Source organism: Siphateles boraxobius, unplaced genomic scaffold (assembly GCF_051911475.1).
Source record: "Siphateles boraxobius isolate OS27281-9 unplaced genomic scaffold, OSU_SipBor_1 29, whole genome shotgun sequence".
In the NCBI taxonomy this organism is placed as follows: domain Eukaryota; kingdom Metazoa; phylum Chordata; class Actinopteri; order Cypriniformes; family Leuciscidae; genus Siphateles; species Siphateles boraxobius.
In genome coordinates, this window is record NW_027508908.1 from 6,310,591 (window position 1) to 6,337,913 (window position 27,323).

The 27,323-nt window shown below is 36.6% G+C and overlaps 1 protein-coding gene across 3 annotated transcripts; it reads right to left on the bottom strand.

The window, feature by feature from the left end:
• Positions 1 to 598: 598 nt before the first annotated feature.
• On the bottom strand, positions 599 to 27,323 carry arhgef7b (Rho guanine nucleotide exchange factor (GEF) 7b). Of its 3 annotated transcripts, XM_077246314.1 has the most exons (22): positions 26,654 to 27,323; positions 25,116 to 25,196; positions 18,254 to 18,338; positions 17,963 to 18,096; positions 17,519 to 17,720; positions 14,397 to 14,485; positions 9,547 to 9,641; positions 9,374 to 9,469; positions 9,135 to 9,257; positions 8,835 to 8,973; positions 7,266 to 7,325; positions 6,960 to 7,106; positions 6,597 to 6,683; positions 6,025 to 6,103; positions 5,817 to 5,950; positions 5,065 to 5,286; positions 4,756 to 4,849; positions 3,842 to 3,931; positions 2,621 to 2,788; positions 2,145 to 2,244; positions 1,910 to 1,964; positions 599 to 1,799 (listed from the first exon to the last, which is right to left on the bottom strand). In XM_077246314.1, the coding sequence occupies exons 1-22, from the start codon at positions 26,816 to 26,818 to the stop codon at positions 1,677 to 1,679; spliced, it is 2,568 nt and encodes an 855-aa protein (XP_077102429.1). In that variant the 5' UTR covers positions 26,819 to 27,323; the 3' UTR covers positions 599 to 1,676. The 3 variants fall into 3 exon arrangements, with proteins under 3 accessions (XP_077102429.1, XP_077102430.1, XP_077102431.1); XM_077246315.1 differs by lacking the exon at positions 2,621 to 2,788 and having other exon boundaries at positions 26,654 to 27,310; XM_077246316.1 differs by lacking the exons at positions 2,621 to 2,788; positions 26,654 to 27,323 and having other exon boundaries at positions 25,116 to 25,387.

Consider the following 27,323-nt stretch of genomic DNA (forward strand, 5'->3'; position numbering starts at 1 on the left):
TACTGCATTCGCCATGTTGTCATTATCATGTGACTTACCAGAGTCAGTTACATTGCTTCACTGCTTAAAAAATCCTCTCTCCCGTGGCCTCATGGGATAGTAAACTGTCCATCATATGCACACTTCAGAATCTCAGTGGAAGTAGGCCTTCAGGTACTTTTTTGTCTACTCTTTTGAGTACTGTGAATTTGGACATACTTATTTTGTCACACCTGTTTAGTTACTATATAGTAGGAAAGTACACGATTTCAGATGCAGCTCCAGTGTAGGCAAATGTCAGCTGCTAAGCGACTGAATGCGAGTGGGCGGGGCCTATAGTGCGATGAAGTGTAACTATTTGTCAAAGACTTGCTCTGGAGGCAGTCATATGCAAATGTTTTTGCTAATGTGACATCACTGGTCACCCAATATCAAAACTAGCTGTTTTTGGAGCTTGATTAAATAAATACTTTGTTTATAAATGAGGACATTTTAAGCTATGAAACTTCTAGGATTTTTTTTTAATGGTACAAAGACTTCTTACAAAAGATCAAGGCATATCTGATTTCTCATGTAATGACTAATAGCGCAAGAAAGGAATGAGAGAAGCACAAATACATTTTAAAGAGTCACAGTAAGAATTTGTATTTATTTAATTAAATCAGCAAGAAATATAGAGTAAGACAGCGAGAGTGCTTTGGGAAGAGAAAGTAGTCGAGGTTATCTGGAAATTTCACAATACACAATCATTTTGCAGTAGACAATATTTCATTTAAATACATAAATTAGACAGACAACATAGAAGACTCTTAATCTGTCAGTTCCTAACCACAGATTCAGTGTTCATTTAAAATAAGTCTTGCATACGGTTTTCTTACAAAGGTTCTTTGAAATGCTGACAGAGCTAGAAATGCTGACAAAATTCTGGAAATCTCTTTTTCCAAAAAAGGCACATTTCTGAGCATTAAATACAATAAAGGATTATTTCTGTACAAAACAAAAATCTGTGAATGCACAATTAGGGTTAAAGGACCATAATAAAAGTTTTTTTTTTTTAAAAAAGATACAAGCTGCAAGAGATCAACCGGACGAAATTAAAACTGAGGTTATTGTAAAAGCAACTTTGAAATGTAACCATTTAAGACTAGTTCCCTCCGATTTGTCTCCAGTATTGCATTGCAAGGTTTTCCATTGGAAAAAAAATCTACTGAATGTCATCACTTATTGAACATACTGGCTAATGATTCTAAAAGTCAGATGACGCAGGCAGTAATGCAGGCCTGGCAACATTTGTAGGTACAGTGTGTCTATCATCCCTGAGACTCCCAGTTTTAGACTAGGAACCAATGACATCTGTGACGGTGAACTAAGTGATCGAACTGCAAGAAGTTTTTTTGGCAGCTTTGCCAGACCACACCTGATCCGGTAGAGACAAGAAGTTTGTTTCTGCTAGATGATGTCTAGCCTCAATACATTTCCTTATATTATTAGCATATTTGTAAATGGGTACAACTAGATACTTGGCACTGGCAAACAAAAAAAGGCTTAAAAAGGATCAGGTTTAAAAAAAGGCAAACTACTGTGACTGAGGGGATCAATTTTGTCACAATATTTACAAGCATTTTTGGTCAGGACTTAGGAATACACAGAACACATAATTATCAGATGTGGTTTTCATTTCTAAATGCACAGATGGATCACAAATTAGTCTCGTCCCAGGACGGGTCGTTCATACTCTTTAACACTTTCCTGACAATCTTCTCCAGCTCTTTCCGTGCCTTTTGTTCTTCTTCAAGAGTTCGCTTCATTCTCTTGTTATCCTGGTGATGTAAAATCAGAGCATCCGGGTCACGGCACCATATTTGGACTTTCAACGAAATGGCATCACATTCAGAATAAAGAACCGTTTGTGTGTGGCATGTGGACTGACCTGCTTAAGTTCTTGAACCTCATCCCTTAAGGCATAAACTGTATCCACCAGACTCCTGCAATGAATATCCAGATCATGAACAACTACAAGATAATTAACTTTTTTATGTGCAAAATTATTGTAAGATTAATCATGATAAATTATTGCATTAAACTGAGAGTCCTAATGACAATATAGCAATATTTTAATGCAAATTAAATGAATGCAAATTAACTGCATAAAGCTGTGATCGAACCTTTCTTCGAGTACGGTTTGACCATTGCTCTTTGTCTCTTCCACAATTATTTTCTCCTCCTCAGGAAAAAGCATATGTGGCCCTGGCTCCTTCCTTGATCCTGAAAGAAGTTTAACAATGTAAGGCTAACAACTGAACTGTAACTGGTTAACAGACTCATTGACAGTCTGTGTCAATTGTACATATATCTTTATAGATTTTATTTACAGATTTTATATAGATTTTAACTATAGTAACTAAAGAATTTTAGGATGGGGCACTATTAAATGTGAATGCTTCTGAACTATGGAGCCATGGAGCAAAAGCAGTGAAAACCCATTTCTTGCTCTTTCATATTAACCATCTCTTCAATATGTTCCCAACTACAACTAACTTATATTTAAGCCCCCAAAAAGAGCTCGTCACTTTCAATGCAACAAAATAAAAGAAAAAAAGTGTTTTAATTTTGATGTGTATATACGAGCAGCAGCTCTTACGGGACATAGAACCAATTCTGTTAGTTTGAGTTATCCATATAGTGTCATAGTCCGAGTCTTCGGATTGGTCAGAGGGAAATCCGCTGCTACGACAACCCACAGCATCCACATACGATTGGCCAACATCAGCCAGCACATGATTATGCATCAAATCAGTGCCCTGCCATGCTAATCAGGGATGGGGAATCAAACCAATCATATTGGAGAGGACGGGTGGGTTGAGAGGATGGACCAAACCAATATAAGTAAAGTGAGGGACGCCCAATTAATTATATATAAGTGACAAAATGAAATAAAAAAAGATAACAAAAAGCAATAATAATGGTAGGAAAACATAAGAGAGAAATGGGTGAAAAAGAAAGGAATGAAGGAAGGGAGAGGAAAAGAGACAAAGATACATGTTAAAAGAGCAGAAAATATTAGATTGAGCAACATGGTAAAGAGTTACGTCAACACACATTTAAATAGAGAATGCCACAAGAATTAAAAAAATAATCAAAAGATGTTGCAGTATTTTACAGACATATAGAGGAATATTTATCAGAGACTTCAAATATGGGCCTTCTAGCCCAAATACACTACCGTTCAAAAGTTTGGGATTGGTACGATTTTTATTTTGTTCTTGAAAGAAGTCTCTTATGCTCACCAAGGCTCTATTTGATAAAAAAAAAATACAGTAAAACAGTACTTTTGTGAAATATTATTAAACATTATTTAAAACAACCGGTTACTGTTTTAATATATTTTAAAATGTAATTTATTTCGGTGATGGCAAAACGTTATTTTTGACAAAATGACTACAAATTATTTTTCAGCCTCATTACTCCAGTCTTCAGTGTCACATGATCCTTCAGAAATCATTCTAATATGCTGATTTGTTGCTCAATCAATGTTGAGAACAGTTGTATTGCTTAATATTTTTGTCAAAACTGAATTATCTCTGGATTCTTTGATCAATAGAAAGTCTTTACTGTCAATTTAATGCATTCTTACTGAATAAGGAATTCAGTTCTTAAAAAAAGAAAAAGAAAACTGACCCCAAACTTTTGAACGGTAATGTATATTTGAACCATTAAATTGGGACAAAAAAAAAAGTACGGTATTATGTGGGATGCACAGTTATATTTCCTACACTCATGTCACACAGTCTGGGACTGAAGTGAGATTTCAATAAATATGAAAATCACAAGAGAATACATGACACACGTAAAGAGTACATACTTGAGTTGAGTGTTTGCCGTGTTTTAGCGCTTGTGCAGTATGCTTCGATCACTTTCAGGATCTGAGCATCCTCCTCCAGAGCCGCAGTGCCTTATGGGAAACAAGAAGAGCACAAGAGATGTAATTGATCAGGTAACACTGAGATGATTGTAAAGGGACTGTTTTCTTGCAAACAGTGAACACAGAAAGCAATGCATGTGACGTGTTAGTATAATAAATACATCACATGCATATGTGAAAACTAAGGGCCTGTTTACATCTGGTAATTTCATGCGTTTTCTCTATCCGATTAAGAAAAGACTAGGTGCAAAAGCCCTCCGAAACGCTTTCGAGACCGATTTAAATACTTCAGAAGGTGGTTTGAGATGCATTTCAAACTAAACTGGACAAGTGTAAATGCATCTAGTTGTTGAAACCACATGTAAATTTGACTTCTCCCAAAATGTTATAAAATGAACGTGTTATAGGATATATGACATGTTATAGCCAGAAAACGCACTCCACGGATGAGCAGCTGAGTATCTCTTCCTCAAGCCGACGTGTAAACTGCTTCAATATGAAATCTCGGAAGCTAAACACAAAATCATCTTCATTAAAAGTAGTGAGACTAAATGATCTTACCAGTGCTGATGCCACACTCTCTCCTATTGCGGCCTGTAATCTTGAAATTGCGGATGACAAATAAAATGCAGTTGCTTTCGTTGGCCTGAACTCCATTAAATTTGCATATAGTGCGGGGTCAGATTTATATCCGTTTTGCAGAGACACATTTATGTGGCCAAGTGTAAATGGAACCGTTTTAACAAATGAGATCGCCATCCGATCAGTAAAAACACGAAGTGACCAGGTGTAAACAGGCCCTAAAAGAACTTTAATTAAACACTTAATTTTTTCGAGAGTCACGAGTGTCATACTTTTTCTCACAGCAAATTCCTCATCAGATGGCTTCCTCTCAGATTTTCTTTTGGGCAGAAGCTTCTTCATGCTTTTGGGACTTTTACTGAGCTCCTGAAGACATACGGAAATTAGATGCAAACATGTAAATTGAAAAAATACCTCCATTCAAAATAAGGTTATTTAATAAATAATGGTTAGCTAGTACATAATGTGTTTCATTCACAAATCCAGAGTGTATCATATGTAAATCCCTGTACACATATTGGTTTATAGCTAGTCTTCTGTTAGAGATGCTGTTAGTGTGTTAACATATGAATAACATGTACCTCTTTGTAACACAATGCGGCTGAGGGTTTTAGGGGTGGTGCAGGTCGGAGGCAGCTGAGACTCCAGGGCTTCTGGGTTTTGGGGGGTTCAAGGGGCCCCCACATCATCCCACTATGAGGAGTTCCAAGTGAAGAGAGAGGGGGAAGAGTGTGGTAGACTGGAGATCCGCTTGTACTGCGAATCTCTGAGTGTCTGGACGGGGTGAGAGGGTGAGACGGCAGCTGAAAGGGAATGAGAAGATCGGATGAGTGACTGAATATCACTCAAATTTCTGTCGTTTTCAATATAGGTAAGACTTTTTTGAAAGAAATTAATACTTTTATTCAACAAAGACGCATTAAATTGATCAAAAGTGACAGTAGACATTTTTAATTTCCCAAATGTTGCTTTTTCCCCCCCTCATCATCAAAGAAATGTATCACGGTTTCCACAAAAGTATTAAGCAGCACGACTGTTTTTAACACTGATAATAATAAGAAATGTATCTTGAAGAGCAAATCAGCATATTAGAATGATTTTTGAAGTAATGATGCTGAAAATTCAGCTTTGCAATCATATATTACATTTCAGAATATATATTAAAATAGAAAAAAGTTATTCTACATTGTAATAATACTGTACTGTATTTTTGATCAAATAAATGGAGTCTTGGTGAGCATACATATTTTCTTTCAAAAACTTTAAAAGATTTTACTTGCCCCAAACTTTTGAACGGTAGTGTATGTGCTTGTGGAAAGTGCATGTTTCTCACCGTATGACAGGGAACATTCTGTGGTTTCAAGTTGCTGGTTGAAGTGCGTTTGGTCTGCCGGTGTAGATGATCCACCCAGTCCTGAAGATCTTGCTGGTTATTACAGATTACCTGGATCCGCTCGATCATACTTCCTGCATGCAAAAACATCATCAACTAGCAGTATTAACATGTAAAAACAATGAGGACAACTGTCTGGGAAACTTACCAGATATTTCAAAAGCATTTTTTGTGGTGTCACTGTCCTCTATTTTATTAACAGCCATTCCAGTCAGAGGAAGCTTCCCCTGTGTAAGTCAATCAACCAATAAACTGTCAACATTTTAGAGCATTCATGACCAACTAAACAGCCGATATTCATTCTGATGGAGTAATATGAGACAACAGCGTAATAAAAGAATAATATGGAGTCTGAGATCCGGTCCCTCCGGGATTTTGCAATCTTGTGATGAAATGTGAATTTATTAAATTCATTACATTATTTAACTGGATACGCAAGTTTAAAACTTTTTATGAACGCCATCATGTAAGCTGTGAAAATTGCAAAAACAATATTACAGCAATAGACAATATTATAACTATTAAATTGTCAAAATAGGAAATAATCATTTAAAATATACAGTGTGTACAATTTGGTATTTTCTGAAAAGCAGTATCAGGAATATGTCTAGTGTCACCATTTGACTCATGCATGGGAGTGCCAGGACCACAATTTGATTACAGTAATTATGCACAAAAAAAAAAAAATTATATATATATTATGACAGCAAAATCATTAACCTGGTAAATGAAACCACTCATTCGGGGACTGGCAGACAACATGAGAAGAATATGAGGAAACAGCAGGAGGTATCGCTCGTTTTTCTCCTGAGGAATCAGAACATTATAATAAAGATTTCATTTTGACTTCAGCATTTTCCTTTTACAGAATTCAAAATCAGTAAATTAAAATATTGTATAATGCTCTTATTAATATGGATGATATCTGGATCCTCTTAAACCAAGTTTTTAATTCAGGGGTCCATAAAGCCAAAAACATTTTGACGATTTGTTAATTACTTTAAATGTTAATATAGCTTGTTACAGTGGGTGTCCCAGATGGTTGTTTGAATGCTTAAAGATAGATTATTTGATGGCATTCACCTCAGCGCCGTGGTTCTGGATGAGGACTTGAGACATGTAGAGAACCGAGCCCAGGGTCTTAATGCCCTCCCCTTCCCAGGCCCGAATAGACTCCATCAGAATCTGCAGCTCAAGCTCCTTCCTCTTCCTCACTTCCTGACACTGGGCCTGAAGACACAACAATAAACACACACAAATAAGCACAGCATCCCATTCTGAAAGATAACGTCACTCAGACAAACAGCTCATCATCTTTCACACATCTTTCATGTTTTAATACAGGTGAAAATCAAAGAAAATCCATGATGTTGACCTTATAATACTCACCGAGAGATTTTTAAACACCGTCATGCTCTTCTGAATGTCTGGATAATCTGGATGAAGCGCCTGGGCAGAACAAAGGAAGAATATGAGTGAGTTAAACTGGTTTACTCTATAATTATTCACACTACCAATAAAAAATTTGGGGTCAGTGAGATTTCTGTAAAGTGAGACAGTAAAGGCATTTAAAATGTTACAAAATATATATTTTGTTGTTCTTTTTAATTTTCTATTCCTCTAATTTAATTTTTTTATTTACAGAGATATGTCAGAGTTTGAGTTTTTTTTTAAATAAAATTAATACTTTTATTCAGCAAGGACACAATAAATTGACCAAAAGTGACAGTAAAGCCATTTATAGGCCTGGTTTCACAGACAAGGCTTAGATTAAGCCAGGATTAGGCCTCTTGAGACAAAACAGTCACATGGAAGTGTTATATTTTAAGATACGTCAGGGCAAGTTGCTTTCAGTTAAAACAGTTTAAACATACATTTTAGTCTGGGACTAGGCTTAAGGCTTGTCTGTGAAACCGGGGGATAATGTTATGTAAGAACTTTTGAACTTTCTATTCATCAAAGAATCCTGAAGAAATGTATCAATGGCTGCTGGAAATGCAGCTGTCATCACAGGAATGAACTACATTTTAAAAGATATTCAAATAGAACAGTGTTTCTCAAACTTTTTCAGCCCAAGGACCACTTTATCTTCCAATTTTTTTCTGAGGACCACCTAACAAAATCCCACTCTAACACGCCCCCAAGAAACAACTAAATTGTAAGGATAAGCTAAATTTAAGTTTAATTTAAGTGCAACTGTTTCAAGTCAAAAACTAATTATTCAAACACAAATGCAATAATATGATCAGAAATTATTATATAAATTTTATTTCATTTGAAAAAGTAAATGTGAAATGAGCTGCAGCTTAATATGAACAACAAACTGCACATGTGGAAAAAAAAAACTGCAATTAAACATACTGTAACAGCCTAGGTCCCACTTAATGTCATTCCAAAGAGACATTAGTTTAAAACTGAGGTGGTGGGTATAGGAAGTCTATGGTTGTAACTATGGTAACAATAAAATGCTGAAAAAAATGTTCCCCTTAATGTCCAATATCACTGAAATTACTGGAATTTTACACATTAAACAAAAACTAGTACATTACAAAACTAATAGATCTGTAGATTTTATATTTTGAGATTTCCATCTAAAACTTAACGTGAATATTAATGAGACGAGTGGTGCTGCTTCTCACACATCAGTTTCTGAATGTCTGGCTCCAAAGAGGAGAGTTTCAGTTTCATACTAGGCTCCATGTTTAGTCTGTTGCGCTGTTTTGTTTTCAAACCAACCAATGTGGAAAACCCAACTTCACAGTTGTATGTAGTTGGGAAGGGCATGAGCACTTTGATAGAATATTTCACAATATTACTGTTTTTACTGTATTTTTTATCAAATAAATGCAGCCTCTGTGAGCATAAGAGACTTCTTTCAAAAACTTCTTTGAAAAAATCTGACCTACCCCAGACTTTTGAACGGTAATGTACATACAGACAGTGAGAGCGGTCCAGTACCTCCATGTGCCGCTCCATCTCTTTCAGTAGTGTGGGGTATTTCTCCAGTCTCAGGAAGGGTTTGCTCAGGCCTGTGGTGAGTGTGAGGATTCCAGGGGTGTTCGCACCTTTACTTTCCATAAACTCTCCTAGTTCCTCACTGAAACATACATAGATGCAAAAAGCCACTGAAGTCATTAGAAATGTTGCATAGATATGTTAATCATCAATGCACCAGGTTTCTGTGAGTGTGCATACATCTGGCTGTGTTGTTTGTGGACATCACTTAGCATTATGATGCTATTGTTTTGTGTTAAGCACCTGTGTTGTGTGAGAACGTTAACCGCAGATGGATGGTTGGAGCAGTAAGTCACGTACAGACTCCTCATCTGAGGAATGAGGGACAGGAAGAAGCCTCCTATTCTCTGCTGACTATCTGGAACTCTGCACACAACACACACCTCATTCAGAAAGAAATAAATGATAAAGCTGAACAGAGCTGAGTTCATAACTACCACTAGATGTCGCTGTTGACTGATTGAATGAAGGAGAACTCTTACTTGACGCTTTCCTCCAGTGAATGCACCAGTGTCTGTTGGAAAGAGCTGATCTCCTCTAGATTTCCCATGATGTGACTGATATCTGACACGCTGAGCCTAGAAAGAAAGAGAGAGATTCAGTATTCACCTACTGTCATCTCCGTTTATGTTGGACTCTTGGTTTGTGTTCTTACCTGTCGGTGGGCTGCAATGCTCTCAGATATGTGGAGAGGAGAGTCTGCAGCTCTTTACAGTATTCGGTCTCAGTTTGTAGAATATTCTGAACCACCTGTGCATTTGACAAAAACCAACAACAGTTACACATGTACGACAGCTAAAATGAATATTTTAGAATTTTTTAACTATTATATCACAACAGTGTAATGAGATAAGACAAGTACAAATGTCATACAAACGTTGTGCATCTATAAGAAGTATACACTGATAGATATTAACAGTTGTGCAAACAATGTAGGACACAATATTAAATACCTAAAGTACGTAATGAAAATGAAGTATACCTACATGCATTATATAAATCTATAATAAATATTTATATGTAAATTGATATGGCTGCTGCTGATCCTGAGGGTTAAAGGGAAAAAAGCCTCCAGGGAAAAAAAGGACATATGATTTGTCTCTTATTCTCATTCTAATGCTCAACATTCAGACAACGATATGTGGGAGAATGAATATTATGCTGGTAAACCCTTAAAAAGGAGAAGCACTTCACACTGCACTTGTAGAACTGACCGGTCAAAAGCAAAGACAGAGACTTGAGTCCATTTCAACTTGTTCGTTATCCTCGCAGACAAAATACTACAGAGAACAAGATGACAGAACTGGGCCAGTCCTTGCATGTCATGAGAAAGTCTGATTTAAAGATATCTCTGGTTGTGCGGAGCTATTTGACCTCACTGAATACATCATGGCAGTTAAAACCTCACAATAGAGCTTAAATCTGCCCTCAAACTGACAGAGGATGAACCTTGAAATACAGCCAATAACTGGCACAGCAAAAATGCATAATCCAAACAAGCTGAAACAAATCAAACATTGAAACTTTTTTTAGTTGTTCAAGTTTTGGGTGATATATTCTGCAGGTTATCTAAGAATGGTAAATATATATATATATATATATATATATTAAAAGGATTTGAGAGGCTCAAAATAAGTTTTTTTTTTTTTAATCCTGGACCAGTCTATTAAATACATAAAATACATCAGACATTTTATTTATAGAACATATATATTTATTTTTTTGACAAATACATATTTTTTCAATTCAATTCAAATTACAAAAAATAATCCATAATTAATCCATTCGTCTATCAACATATTTTAGAAACTATATCCATGCTGATTTTTTCATCCACTTAATATATACCCTCTTGATCAAAATTATTCATATATTTTCAATAAGCATAATTTGTTTAAAATATTCCTCATCTGTCAATATTTCTGTCAAAGTTGGCAGAAAAACATTTACAAGACCAACCAATGTAAGATTTAGTTACAATGCAGCCTAAAACAATCTAAAATATTTAATAAATAAAGATGTAAGGGATGAAAAAGGCGTAGAACTTTTAACATCTAAACATCTTTCATAGGAGAACTGCTTCCACAGTGTATGTGGGCTTGATCAGTAACTAAAGATACAAGAAATAAGCTTTTATGTTGCAGGATCGGATACATTTTAACAGCCTCATCTTGAAAAATTAAATTTTTACCATTTGTCCCTCAAGAATAAACCAAGACCAAGTCAAAGTTTGTGTGTTAACACACACACGGAACAACCACTGGCATAAACACTGGACACCTGGAGATGACAGCCTGACAGTTACAACCATTACAAACTGTGTCTTTAACATGAATCTCCTCCCCTAACGCTGGTGTAAAACACTGAACTCTGCCTGACCTCAATCTCTCATAGACATACACACTTCACTTTCATCCAGTCTGCCTTACGAAGTCTTTAGAAGAGTAAGGTCCGTTAAACATGACACGTAACCAACACAGACACACAGAGACAGACAGCGCAGGGCCTCAGGCACAGCTGTTCCCCTGGTCAATGAGATGGAAAAGATGACCTATATTACAGCACAACAGACAGACAAACACACACACCAGTGAGAACTGATAACCAAATACAGACATTCAGAACAACATATTTACATATGAATATGCAAACACAGGGCCAAACACAAAGGTTTTTCTATATCAACACCTCCAAAACACACCCACAGCACTAATGTTCACATATTTGTTTTTCTATCATAGTGGGGACTTTCCATTGACTTCCATTGTTTTAATACTGAGCTAATGATATGATTTCTATCCCCCAGTACGCCCTAAAGCTATCCCTCATACAAACCTTTCCACATTATCAATCAGATTGTTTGTTTGCTAAAGGCTGGAATACACTTCTCAACTTTTTAAAAAAATACTTGGCATCACACACTTGCCGATTTTGTAAATGGTTTTAGAGAAAAACTGGTCATCTTAGACTAAACGACTGAGTATCACACACTTCCAGACTTTCAAGTAGTCCCAAACACAGCAAACTCACACAGAAACACATGCTCATTGCTATGAAAAGCATGACAGATGAGAAAAAAAAACGAGCCAAGCGCATTTTGGTGTGGGAAGACTTGGTCAGTATGGACTCAAGCTGCCCAAGACCCGTCAACTGTTGTTGACTCATCTAGACTGCAAAAATCAGAGCAAAAGTTGTGTAGTGTATTCCAGCCTTGAGTCGTTTTCTTCATGCAGATTGTGGGCTGATCTTCACAATCAAATGTTGGATGTATAGTTTATCCTACTTTATCTGCATACATAGAATACACTCACATAAAGCAATATATTCTTGGTTTTTGGTTTTTAAATGGCCCTACAAGTTTGATTAAACCATCAAAATATGAGAAATATTTTTAATATTTTTTAAATATTACGCAAAAACGAAACAATAAACCAAGTTAATATTTGGTATAAAAAAAACCCCGCAATCTATATTTGTTAACAATTAACATTCGTTAACTACATCAGTTTACATGAATTACATTTTCTGAAGCATTTATTAATCTTAGTTAATGTACTCAACATTTACTAATACATAATTAAAATCAAAAGTATCTGTTAACATTAGTTAATGAACATGAACTAAGAAAGAACAGTTTTGTTTTTAACAACTAATGTTAACAAAGATGAATAAGTACTGTAAATAATATCTTGCTCAGTGTTAGGTAATATTAGCTAGTGAATTAACTAACCTTAACTAATTGTAAAGCGTTACCAAAAAATGCATAGAAAACAGAAAAAAAATTGACTATATAATAATTTGTTAATATTTTGTTGGTTCTCACTCTCTTTTTTTGCACGTGCTCATCATTTCTTTTGTATGGCAGCCCGGCCAAAAATTATGTCTGCACAATTTGGCATGCATCACTTTTGGCCATTACTGCAAGTATGCCTAACTTTATCCGGATACATGTAGTATCCTTGAGTAGCGTGATATATACTACTGTATATAACATTTCTCAACTCCTTGATTGCTTGTATCTTCGCAAAATGTAAACTATATCATCGCCCATGTCTAATCTTATAAATGCGACTTGCATGAAGATTATAAATATTATAAACATTACCATCACGATTTTCGGTAAAGCTATACAATCCTTGTGGTAACATTTGGTCCGCACAATTTAGGCAAAGCCTGACCAACACACACACATTAACGGCTCATTGGGTTTGCAGAGGCTCAGAGGGAGGCTGCTTGGACACGTCGCAGGAGGAAATGGAGCACAAGAAAGGAAACCACGCACACGCATACACATATAAATGACCTGAAATTACATTCATTAGCAGAATTGTCATTGTCAGGATAATGAACTTGTGTCTCTCTTAGTTAATGACATAAATCAAGACCAAACCCGGAGTAGCATCTGCTGGTGGGTGTTTAAACTTGGATTATTAACTCTAAGTAACTCTGGTTTGGCAAGGCTTTTAAACCCAGATTAAAGCCTTATGACTATAAATTCAAGGATTAGTTTAAAGGCCAAGTCTGGGAAAACCAAAAACGCTGCTTCAAAATAACCCTTACACAAATCGAATATCCTCGCAACGCACCACTGTTTTATGCCCAACGTTACTCAAAAAATTCAACAGCATTCAAAACTTTGTGGTCGGTAAGATTTTTTAAAAACAGTAATATTGTGAAATATTATTACACTTTAAAATAACTGTTTTCTATATATATTCAAATATAATTTATTCCTGTGATGGGAAGGCTGTATTTTCAGCATCATTACTCTTCAGTGTCACATGATCCTTCAGAAATCAGACTAATTTCCTGATTTGAGGCTCAAGAAACATTTCTTCTTATTATCCATGTTGAAAACAGTTATGCTGCATAATATTTTCTGGAAACGGGGATTGAAACTATAGAATTGATTTGAAATAGAAATCTTTTGTAACATTATAAATGTCTTTACTGCCACTTTTGATCAATTTACTACATCCTTGCTGAATCTAAGAATTAATTTCTTTAAAAATATATATCTTACTGACCCCAAATGTTGGAATGGTAGTATATATATATATTGACTATATTATAGGCATATTGATGTTAATGTCAATAAGAATGTAAAGAGAAGGATTAGCCAATAGTTTTTACTTAAGTCGATTGCTCTCCAGTTTATGTCTAAAATAATTCATATCATATTGGTTGTGCAGTGCAATGTCCTAACAGCTCTGGGGAAGTCCTGTTAAACAGACATAGGGATGTTTTATAAAAGTATTAGATGCTAAAATTGTCTTCCATAATGTGCCACAAGTCTGTGACTCATAATGCAGCTATAACAATCGCATTGTGATAGCCTCCATAATTTCTAATATCTTTAAACCTTAGTCAGGTATAGTCAGGGTTGGTGGTGTACTTGCCTTTTTGGTTAGGAAATACTCATGCAATACGATATTCTGCTCACAAATAATCAACTGGTTCCACATTGGAGGCGTTACATGCAACACTACAGCACATCTCTCTTACCACATTATAGTAAGTCTTGCAAAAGTTAGTGGTCTCAAGGCCCTTGGGCGGACTCTTCAGTGTTCCAGACTTGGGAGACACAGGTTTGTCTGTTTAAGAGAGCAAAAACAGAACAAAAGGTAAGAAGGTCACCTTAGACCAACATCTGGAAGCATTTTGTTTCTGTTATTGAATATTAAAGTACATCTCTCCAGCAGTGAGCAGTCAGGGCAGCAATATTAGATTTAGATATCTAGAGGGGGAGATCTGGGTTTACAGGAAAACATTATACCTCTTACGTCATTCTGAACATGTGGTTCATTTACACTGATATCAGTAACATAATGTGTGAACTTCCAGGAATCATCAAAAATATCAACATGAACATTCCTAATCGTGCTTTTGCTCATGCGAACAATCAGATCATTAGCTACGTTTTCATCCAAACTTGTGCGCAAACTTGGATTATCGCATAAAACATTTGCGAATAAAGCAGCGTTTCTATTCCATGTGCTCAAGAGAATAAAATCGCCACTTCCTGGGAAACGTATGGAAAATATCTGTAATAAAAATGGAATTTGCTTCAATAAGGTAAGCATCCCATTTTCTACTGCTCGTACTTAGAGTTAGAGATTTAAACAAATTAGTTTTAAAGGAATAATTCACACAAAATTCCAACTTTGTCAGCAATCCATTCATTTACTCTTACGTCATTCCTAGCCTGAAGCCATTTATGAGATTACATATGAAATCAATACACTATTAATGTCTACTACAAGTGATGCATTTACCACAAGTAAATCATATAAAAGAGTCTGGATCACTAAGTGCTCAGAGAGTGGAGTAAACTGGAAGCCATACAGAGGAAAAGGGAAATGGTGTCTTCTGGCCGCTGCACTTCCTGTCTTTGTAGTTAGATTGTGTTTCCTTCCTGTTCAGCTCTGGATGTTCAAACTCTGATGTCATCCAAAACTATTTCCATTCAGGCTGAGTTGAATACACATTAAGGCCATTTCCCCATATATGCGAGGGAAGCATCTGTTTGGCATCATGAGGTGTATATGCTATTTATGTTTGGACTGGGGTGCGAGGGTCAGAGGTTCTGTTTATACTACAACATGCATACACTGAGATAAGACTTCATAAGATTTATATTAAAATATACAGTATCTACAGACATTAATACTTTTATTCTGCATTTTATTCTGCAATGTTTTTTCTTTCAGGATTCATTGATGAATAGAAAGAACAAGTATTAGTTTCCACAAAAAAGTCCCCACGAAATCAAAATTGAAGTTTTTTGGCTTTTAGTATTAATAATATGTTAGGGTTACTGTAAATCTATCATCTAGTGTGCTCTAAAACGGACAAAAAAAAAACTGACAAAATTTGCATTCAGAAGATGCATTCAAAACTTAAGTCTCTCACATTCGCCATTATGGATCAAATATTTTGATGACGTCAGATTTTCTGTCCAATCAAATGCTCTCTAGAATCTAATGTAGAAAAAAAGCCCCCTACATTATAAGTAGACGCTGAAGCTGCAGTTAAAATCGGTCACTTGTTCACATTTAACATTTTCTACATGGTGAATGGCACAATACAGGGGATAGGGAAGGATTCAGACCATGTAAATATGCTTTCCATCGGGGTGAATGAAGTCTGGTTTCACGTTAGTGTCACGCAAACCACCGCAGCGCGCGCACAGTCTGCTCCGGTCCAGAGACACGACAGCACAGCGGATCACATTCGCGAGTCTCGTAGACCAGAAAAAGTATATCTGACCTATTCAAATTCTGCACAGAATGATGTATTTTAAAGTGATATGGAGGAGAAACGTTTAGAGATTTGGAGGAAACTGCGGATTTACCGAGCTCAACGGCTCTGGTGGCCGAGCTGTTCAATATCTCCCGCCCTGTCTTCCTGTTTCAGTGGAAATTACGTCAACACATTGAATAAGGCATTTCAATGGGCCTTTAAAGGGGTTTCGGATTTTGTCACATTATTACATCATAGTGTGACGAAAGAACTCCACATTATTTGCCTCTTTAGCCCCGCCCAACTATATTTGATCTGACAGTAATGTTGTAAAAATGTTTTTACCATGGGTCACTATTACTTTGTCTGATATAGATCGTTTGATATGTACTGAATATTTATACCGTAGCGCCACAGTCAAACTGAAAAGTTGTGATTTGCTGTTCTTTCCTTTACGTTGGTTTATCGGATACGAAAGAAAGCACAGATAGAACGCTGCTTATTATGGTTTTGATTAAAGTCATTCGCTATAATCCTGAATAAAAGTTGTCATCAGTAAGACATTACAACACCACGTTTCATTTTATTTAAAACACAACACTGCAAATGACAACGTATACATTTTTAAGCCAAAAAAGCCATTCTATTTTATTTTTGATCAAATAAATGCCTTGGTGAGCATAAGAGATGTCTTTCAAATCTTCAAATCTAAAGTACTGGCACAACTACATCAGCAGAATTTTGTAGAATTTGAACAATCGGGTCTTCAGATGAAGCGCCCTACCATTTACTCTTTTTATTCTTAGGTTGCTGCTGCATTGTATCCAGCACCTGTACATGGGTTGGATGGGCACACGTTTTTCCTCAAGTAAGCCTGTAATGGTCACATAATCTCACAGTTTTGGCTTTTGCAGAGAGAAGCCATTTAGTTCTCTTTTGGCACATTTTCATTAAGCCAGTAAGTCCTCCTTTAATCGCCCTTTTAATGGCATGGACCTGGACAGATTTTACATTCTCAACTCGTAGTGCCTCGTAGAGTCTCCAAAAAAAAAAAATATATATATATATGTATTTATACATATATACTATATCACTCAAATATTTTAAGCTGGCTAAAATGTTGACAGCCTAACAAGCAGCTGCCCATAGCAGTTTTCTGATCTATACACATACTCAGCAGGTCTTTTATGAAAATATTATGGTAACACTAGGACACAGAGGAAAGTCAGCAGGTAAATGGGGTCTACAAAATGCTTTTCTTGGCAGTCTGTGAGAGGAGTATGAGTAAAACAAATCCCTCTAGTTCACTTTGCTTGTCTGGTCTTGCAGGAGCCTATCAAGAATTTGTCAAGGTTCAACAAGGTTTAAAAATGGCAAATACTAACCAGAGCCTTTGATCTCTTTGACATAGTTGCTAGGAAACCAGCCGCTCTTGCCATTGAAAGACCCCTCCCACCAGCCGCCATCTTCCTGCCGCATCACCTGGATGATGTCACCCTTACTGAAGGACAACTCATCCTCATTGGTCTGCTGGAAGTTAAACTTAGCTTTCACCAACGCCTGAGGGACACTGTTTTCAGACATGTCCTAGAGAGAAAGAGTGGGGAAAAATACAGAGAGCATTTTTAACAGTTTCTCATTCAGCGTATTTGTGTGAGGTTTCAATATGCTGGCGTACAGTGTAGTTTTTCCACTCAAAAACATGTTGCACACAGAGAATTGAACAATACCTTTGACAATCATTCTTAAAATAATTTCAGTCTGTTTTCCAGGAGCTTAGAAAAGGCATTTTATTCTTCATAAGGGTGTGGAGTGGTTGCGATTCTCACCAGACTGCGGTACTGGTTGTACTTGTGTCTGGATGATCTCCTGTTATTGGACGAACAGTTGAACGAGTCAAAGGACTTGATCCGCAGAGAGGACGAGTGACGAGAACACACAGAATTACTCCCACCACCGGACTCTACAACCAGAGAATAATGATCAACAAAACACAAACACACAGATTTAGCTCACTTCTGGGTACAAATGTGTCCCCAAATATGGTTAAGTAGGTACACGCACACGCACACACACACACAGACAGCTCTGATAATGCAGACGTTTCACACAAATCTCACCTGAAGTTGCTTTGTTGAGTGCAACCAAACAATTCAAGACCTTGGAGAAGTTCTGCCCCTGAAACAAGTCATTGGCCTCAAACACCTGCAGAGGGAAAAATGCCACGATTACATATGCTAATAACAAAAACACATCAGCTCAAATATGAAGTGAATGAAAGTACAGAATCTGCTACTCTTAGGTCATGCTGATAATCTTATCCTAAAGGAAATTAAATTATGTAAGCAGATGATGGACTGTAATGCATGTCATTTAATGCTACACATGGAAATCCGGAGGCCATATGCAAAACAGCAGAACAGTAACAATCATTCATAAAAGTGTGTGCATATTCTGCAGAATTTAATTTCCTTTCCCAAATAAAACACAAGTCAAGCACATTACAGAAACTTACAAACATTTATGATGAAAAAAGATTCTCTATCAAATTTGTCTGCTTCACTGAGGGAATATGGGAAGGGAAGGTGATTTTGCTAAGCTCAATGTTTGTGTGTGGGTTTCTGGCTCTTAGACTACCTGCTGCTCTCTGCGCCATCTGGACACATAAGCTCATCCCAAGCAAAATGATCTGCCCCAAAACTGGCCTGATCCGACACCAGCTTGACTTTAACTCTTCAAAAGATACAAGGTAATAAGATTGAGATGGAATGGGGTCCTTGATCTATGTCCACAGGCACACACAAAATGTTTCCTGTTTGATCAGCTTGTTTGCATTTCATTATGATTATTAAAATTTAGGAAATCATACATTTTGGTAAAATCAACCTATGAATGGTTTACTTCACTGCACAGCTAGGATATTTTGATTTTAAAAATGTTTTTTTTAATTTTTAAATGCTGTTTGCAAACCATTCTACTTCCATATTTCCATGTAAAACAACAATGAAACACTTGATTGATCTTTTTTTTTTAAGCATGTACTAAGAATGTAATCCGGGTTAATTTGTCTTAAAAGTAATCTGTAACTTTATCAAAACAATTTTTCTGCTATGTTGATTGGAGAGATTTTGTATAATTTCATAAAACGAATACACTTTAAAAGTTCAAGTTGGGATCTGTAAGGTTGTTTAAAATAATAATAATAATAATAATAATTTTATTCAGCAAGGACACATTAAATTACCAAAAGTGACAAAGACAATAAAATAATTAATATTTTAAATGTTAAAGATTTCTATTTCTATTTCTTTCTATTTATAAAAGAATCCTGATTTTTATATTTACCATGGTTTCCACAAAAATATTAAGTAGCACAACTATTTTCAACGTTGATAATAAAATGTTTCTCGAGCATCAAATCATCATTAGAATGATTTCTGAAGGATCATGTGACACTAAAGACTGGAGTAATGATGCTGAAAATGCAGCTTTGCAACACAGGAGGTCTGAATTACATTTTAAAATATAGGCTATTCAAATAAAAATAAAAAAACAGTTATATATATATATGAATTGTAATAATTTTTCACATTAATATCTTTTAAAAAAGAAATCTCACCAACCTCAAACTTTTAAATGGTACTGTACATTAACTGCTTGCAGAACTAAATTTGACACTTTTGCTCTATGGAAATGTAGCAATCTAAAAACAGTTTACAGTTATTTAACATAAGGATGAAGTTTCTTTCATCAGTTCGTACCACTGAATTAAGAAATGTGTTTATTTGCTCAAATGAATTGGGTGAACCTCTCAAAAAAAAAAAAGGACACAAAGACATTTCATTAATATTCAGTACCTGATACAAGCTTAAAGCCCAATCCCCAACACTCAAGCTCCATCAACAATCACACACATCTGAGTCTACATTACATCATCTGCCATCACTGTAGTGGAATTAAACTCCCTCCTGCTCTTTCTTCTTAAACCAGCCGCACCATTTGAAAAAGTAGTTTTAGTGGAGTGCCTCTCTTCATTCCGGCCTGTGCCAAACCCCACAACCTCATTAATGAGCTGGCAGCTCTGCCCATTCAAACACACAACTCCATTCACCACAATAGAGGGCTTGTCTGAACCTCTCACAGCTGGCTAGAAGAACCGAAGACACTGGCACTCATGAAACACAGAGAGCCATAAACGTCCCACACAACAACACTCATATAGAGAAACAAACGGCGCACATAGCAACATACGCAGACTCTATGCTGAAAGATCTTAGTTACACGATCACGCTGCCAAACATGAAAGGCCGATAATAGCTATAAAGATATAGTTCTAAAACTCTTTCTAAATATAAGACAATAGTAGAGTCCACACACAACTCAGGCCCGTCGCCAAGGGGGGGCATTAGGGGGCAGTGTTTTAATATAGAATTTGGTCTATTTCAGTTATAGTAGGTTAAATACGGGATGTTATTGTTTTGGTGACTGTCTGTTTTGAAGATTATAAAAAAGTGTGCCCCCCCATGAAAATGAAATGCCCCCCATTCTATATGTTCTGGCGACGGTCCTGACACAACTATAACGATAAAAGTACAGAGAAACGATATCACTTTCAGAACAAATTTTTCCAGGGTGACCAGCGTCGGCCAATAGTGAGCCTACTTGTGACGTAGCTCTACGCAATCATACTAAGTTAACTGACTGGGCCCACAGAGAAGGAAATGAATAGTTGAAGTAAAGTCGTTATTTTTGTTTGTTTTTGCGCACAAAAAGTATTCTCGTCACTTGATAAACTTAAGATTGAGTAACTATAGTCACTTCGACTATTTTAACGAGCCACTGTAGTCACTTGGAATATTTTAACGATGTCTTTAATAACTTTTCGGGGCTGGCAAGTTTCAATCCCTGAAGAAGCCTATGGAGGAGTGATCCAGCTCTCAGATTTAATCAAAAATATCTTAATTCGTGTTCCGAAGATGAACGAAGGTCTTACGAGGTTAGAACAACATGAGGGTGAGTAAATAAAGACAGAATTTTCATTTTTGGGTGAACTAACCCTTTAAAGTACCCCTATTATGGATTTTTGAAAATGACCTTTCATGTAGTGTGTAACATAGCTCTAAGTGAATTAAAACATCCTGCAAAATTTAAATCTGAAAGTGCACAGAATATAAAGTTATTGTCTTTCAAAAGTAAGAGTCGAGTCTGAGTCATAAGCCGTTTGTTGTGACGTCAAGACGAAACATTAGTATTTTGCCCACACACTTATTGCGCGCGCAGAACCTCGCAATTATTGAACCTCAAACACTGCAGCTGATTCCTGTGGATACTGGATAGCATCATGTCGAGAAGACGCTGTGCTCAACAATGTGACGGTAAAGCCAGTTTTTTTTTCACTGCCCATCGGAGAGCATGTGAAGTATCAGTGGATAAAATTAATCTTTACCACGATACCACAGCAGTATAATCCTAAACTTTTGCTGGGTTTCCTTTATGTTACTGACGACTGCTTGTTATAACAGTTATCAGATGACTTCTAATAACTAGGTCTTCTTAAATCTCGGGGTTCAATGCAGGATTCACAAACCGCTTGCTCTTGATGGATGGTGTTCAAAATACTTAGTTTTGATTTTATATTGTGTAGGTCTCCTGCTTCTGGCTAACTCACATTATTACTGTCTTACTGAAATACTTCTGCTAATCAATTGTGGGCCACTATTGCCGAAAATTGTGTCCATTAATGCAGATTGTCTGTCGTTCTCACTACTTTGAGTAAAGATTAAGCATGGAGCAAGATTTGTTTTATCAACGTTTGTTACATCAGTCATCCACGCTAAAGCTCGGCTAATGTATGCACTGTTGTTGATAGTTCCCACATGTTTACCGCAATAAATTAGAAAAATACTTGGTTAATAAATAAGTAAAATAATCGGTTTGTTGATGGTCATGCACTTGTTAATGCTGATGGTGAGGAATTACAGTTGCAAAATCTGGCAATACCTCAAACTGAGTAGTGTATCACTGAGAAACATACTGCTAGATTCGTACTTGCGACGGAGGTTCGGGTTGAATAACTAGTTCTCCCAGTGTTTCATCATTGGACTCGCGCTCGGATTGATATGGTAAAATCGACGTCATCGTTCGTTACTGTGTTTAGTTTACGGTGTAGGAAGCCTCAGGACAAGCAGAGCTGACGTTGTTACGGCAAAGTGCGTTTTTGTTTTCGACATGCACGCAGTACGCGGTAAACCAATCACAACAGACTGAGCTATCTGGCCAATCAGAGCAGAGTAGCTCGCGGAAAGGAGTTTTAGAGAAATCGATTCATCTAACGAGTCGTTTGAGAATCATTGAAAAATGTGGTGATGTGCAAATGCATATTATGAGAAAATTAAACTCTTTTTTTACATTTGATGCATGTAAACCTGTTGTAGGAGACTCCAAAACAACATTAGGAAACTTTAAAATAGCATAACAGGGGCACTTTAAGTTGGGGCACGTTTTGGTCGATTGTATCACAAGTGGACGACTCTAAATAGATGTGTAAACTGGGTCTAAAACGTTTTGAGCTTGTCCACTTTCAACCGGATTACTTTCTTGGTGTAAACACTCATGTAGTCGAATGCATTTGAACTGCAACAAAATACCGCCTTCTCTCCGCCTACTGAGTCTGACCTAACTTGTAAACAAAAGGTGTGTTTGACTTGAAGCGGCGCTGCGCAGACTGATCAGTGTATGACATCACAGTACCGCGAGAGCCAGCAAACAGAGACAGCAAACAGACCCGTATGCTGAAGACACAAGTTTGATTTGAAGACGAAAATCGTACCAAGCACAATGTTCTCTCACCATTCCTGATTTCTAACACACACTCACAGCGTTCGGCTGGTCTTGCAGATATCAGAGCAGAAACAAAAGCTGATGCTCTAAGTATAATTTTCCGCCGCCTCCAGTCGCTTTCGTAGCCAATGTAAAGCTTTTTCAGATCTTTTCGATCTAATGGACGAAATAATCTAATTATTTAATTATCTCCGCTGGTGTGTGGACACTACTATAGTTATCATTCTTGGCGTGAATGGGAGAAAAATAACTGTCGACTTTCCTAAAAACACTCTAGAGTGACAAAAAAATATATAACATTCAAAGATTCAAAACAGCTTTTACTGACCGATCAGCAGTCGTTGAGAAAAGCGTCATGAAACTAACATGCTACCATATTATATGTGAAAGAAATGCATTACATAGCCAGTGCGAGACTTCAGGCATTGCAGTAAATCAAAGGTCATGTGATTGCACTGTAATGTGAATAATTTATGGCTGCACACTGTGCTCTGTATGGCACGCTTTTTCAAGAAAAGACGTGCAGACGCCTGTTCAGACATAGAGAGCTGCAGGAAAAATGAGCAGAGTTGGATCTGAATCCAACATTCAGCCATAAAAATAGGTTCAACAACAGCACTGCTTCCAAATCCAATAAAATAACAGTGTGTGGGTGAGGGATCTGATCCAATCTCACACCAACACCTAGTGGATTAGTACGAAGAAAGAGATGCCAGAGCGCCATGTTTACAAACATATGAACTGTTATAGTATATCAACACAGATTTTATTGTAACAATACACTGCGATTTTCAGCAAAGCCCTTATCTTGATAAACAAGTCTGGACGATTCTGGTTAAATTTTACCTGGCATTTAGAATCGTCAGAAGCAACACCCATTAACAATTGGCTACACCCTGTAAATTACTGAAGGCAAAGTGTTCGTTATGAAATTTTAAACAGATAAAAATTGGACATTTACGAATGTAATTCAGCAGTCCCTGTTTACGACAGATTCACTAAGATCACGTTTCCATTGCAAAATGCAAAGTATATTATTGCACAGCACTACAAATAAATTGGATATATATCCAACTTGATCAGCATAAATACAGTACAATCAAGTAAAGGCACTATATAGCAAATAAAGCTACAGCTTGATTGTTTATTTGGTTGCAACATTTAAACTATCGGACAGCAATATGTTTTAAGTTGGACATATAGTACATCCAACTGTATCCTCAAACATACAGCATACTAACAGAAAGCGATATTTACTCTAAAGAAAATCTCAACTCCTTTATTGTTTGTATTGTTACAAAATGTAAACTATATTATCGCCCAGCTCTTGACTATACGGTATGAAGATATTATAAACATTAACATCATGATATTCTGTAAAGCTGCTCTGAAACAATGTTTATGAAGAAAAGCGCTACACAAATCACAGTGACTTGATTTACAAGCACATCATTTTCAGATTAAGGTCCACATTCTGCTTTATTCTGAAAAAAAGACTGAAAATGCTATTGGAATTTGTAATATTTGTTATGTACAGGTAAATCAACATATTGTGAATAAACTAAGGCATGTACATTATTTTCTTGAAATACTTGCTGTTGGGATTTATTGTCACATTTGTGTGTAATTTGAACTCAATTAATTCTCAATCACGTCCTTAACAATAAAACATGAGTACTTGCAAACTGCTATTCACTCTGCATTTTTAAATGATTTATTGCTGATGATTTTTATTTCAGTGTTTATTTATTTATTCTTAATTAAATGTGCCTTCAACAGCTTGACTGTTCACAGCTGTCTGTAAACACAAAAGTACAGCAAGCTACTTGGACATCTACAAATGAGACACTGCTCTGCAGAAAGAACATTAATGCAATGTTGCATAAATCATTTAAGGAATTGTCATGGTAACAAATAAGTCAAGATACCACAAATAACATTAAATACCACTGTAACCGATGTAGTAATAACTCTAAAACCAAAACACACAGGATTAGTCTGTTCTCCACTACAGCTGAGACTCAGTCTGGCTGGCGACCTGATTCACTTCAAACCACACAAAGTCACTGAATCAATAACAGAAATATACATGAGAGCATGCATGACTAAAACAGCAGCGCAAACAGATCATGCAACACTCACCTCTACTTGGTATAATGCACAGCCTTTCACAAACTCTCTGATATTACTCAAACACTCGTCCTTCCTCGGGTCCTGATAAATCTGAAAATGAAGCGAACAGATCAATCCTCTCACGAGCCGTACTTTTAAAACGATTTGTCAAGAAGTAAACAAAAACGTATGCGGTCACGCCATTTGTTTATTTCACAGATCATCGCCCCGTTCCAGCAAAAAGCCACTTATTCTCCACAGGGAAGTTGGCGGTGGAATAGCGGAAATGACGTGCTCTAATAGCTTGTGGTTGAGTTCAGAAAGAGGGGCATGTTGGCACAGGCAAACATTACCTGACCTGTCAGAGCAAAGTCTATCTTATTCTTCATGATGGGCTGCCTGTAACTATGCGACATATTATTTATAGAACAGAACGTTTTCAACAATATTACTGAACATTTTAGTGCAATATTACATATTCCCAGAGTTTATCACAGTCAAACGATTACTGCTATGTCAGCATCGAAGATCGTATTGCTTATAAATTAGAATACATTTACATACACTGTCTGTCAAGACTGTGGTTGATATATAATTCACAAAACGTTTGTGAATTATTAATTTAATTACAACCACTTAATCTTTTATATCATAGCATATGTGAAAAAACTAACCTGCAAAGGATGCTCAACGCGAATTTATTATTGTTGAAATGTGCTCAAATGAAATCCAATTATCTGCTTCCTTAGCAGATTTCTATTTATAATTACAAATGTCTAATTATAAATAGTGTTCCACCACCAACACGTATTAATATAAATATTTAGGAAAAAATAGAAATAATTAGAAATAATATTTTAGACATGTTTGCATGTATTTGTTCACTCATCAGTTCTTGGACATGTCCGAATTATACAGTTCGATTCAAAGAATCAGATTCCTGAACAATTCGCTGAAAAGATCCAACCTAAAAGAATTATTTCACAAACCGGACATCGTCGTTTCCTCGTTTCCTCTCTCTCTCTCTCTCTCTCTCTCTCTCTCTCTCTCTCTCTCTCTCTCTCAATTCAGCTTCAATGGCTTGACAAAAAAATAAATTTTGTATTGCCAAGCATTAAAACAACATAGAAATGGGTTAGAACATCTGAACATTTAGTAAGTAGCCGATATAGAGATAATAATAATAATAATATCTCTCTTACAGAGTCAATGGCGGACGACTCGTATAAACGAATCCCAAGGTTAATTTCCGTTGATATATTTTCTGCCACACATCACGTGCGTTCATTATTCCTGTAATCCTGTCACCGCAGATAACACGAGGGCTTCTTAACATATTTTCTATTTGATCCCCTTTCTCTCATAGTTGTTATAAATAATAATAAAAGCAGCAGTATTTTATTGTTCAAATTTACACTGGTTAATTCATAGCGCGTACAGTGAACACAAAACGCGCGCGCTAAGACAAATACAAAGGTCTGTGCGTCACATCTGTGTTTTTGTGTAACTGTGTAATATTTACTCGAATATGAAACTGTACGGACTTCATGAGCACATTAACAGCTTACCGTATAAACTGTACCGGGTCGCAGTCGTTCCAGTAGTTTACACAAAACCACTCCATCTCTGAGAGATGCCTGTAAAAAGCCTTCAGGATCCGATAGTGTCTTTTTGGGTGATTCCAGGACACCCAGCGTTATTAACCATGTGATGGTCTGTTCAGCCGAATTCATGACCTCATCCGTCCAAAGCTCAAACGCGATAATCCACAATCGATCGAATATGAAAGCTGTATGAAATGACAGCAGAAATCCTGTGTAGTCCACAGCAGCAGCAGGACATTAGGAGCCAGGGCTCTGGTCCCTCCTTTTCCCTGGATGTAAGGGATGACGATTTGTTTGGGGTTATCTGGCAGGTCCGGTTTCCCTCGCCTCTTCTTTTCATCTGGCAGGATGTCAGCTAGTGTTAAACCAAAATCAACAACCCACAATTGTTTTCCGCCACATGACACCCAGTTCAGGCAGCCTGGTTCACTGAATACATGAAAGACTTCAGAAACAAACACACTGACATATTAGGCTTTCAGGAGCACTATACTGAATATATAAAAGACAAATATGTTTTACATCACACGCCCACAGGTAGAGAAAAACACAAACTATAAACACAATCTTGAGCAAAAGCCATATTGTATTGTCTTCAGACCACTTGCTTCCATAAAAGTCAGCGCTTTGTTAT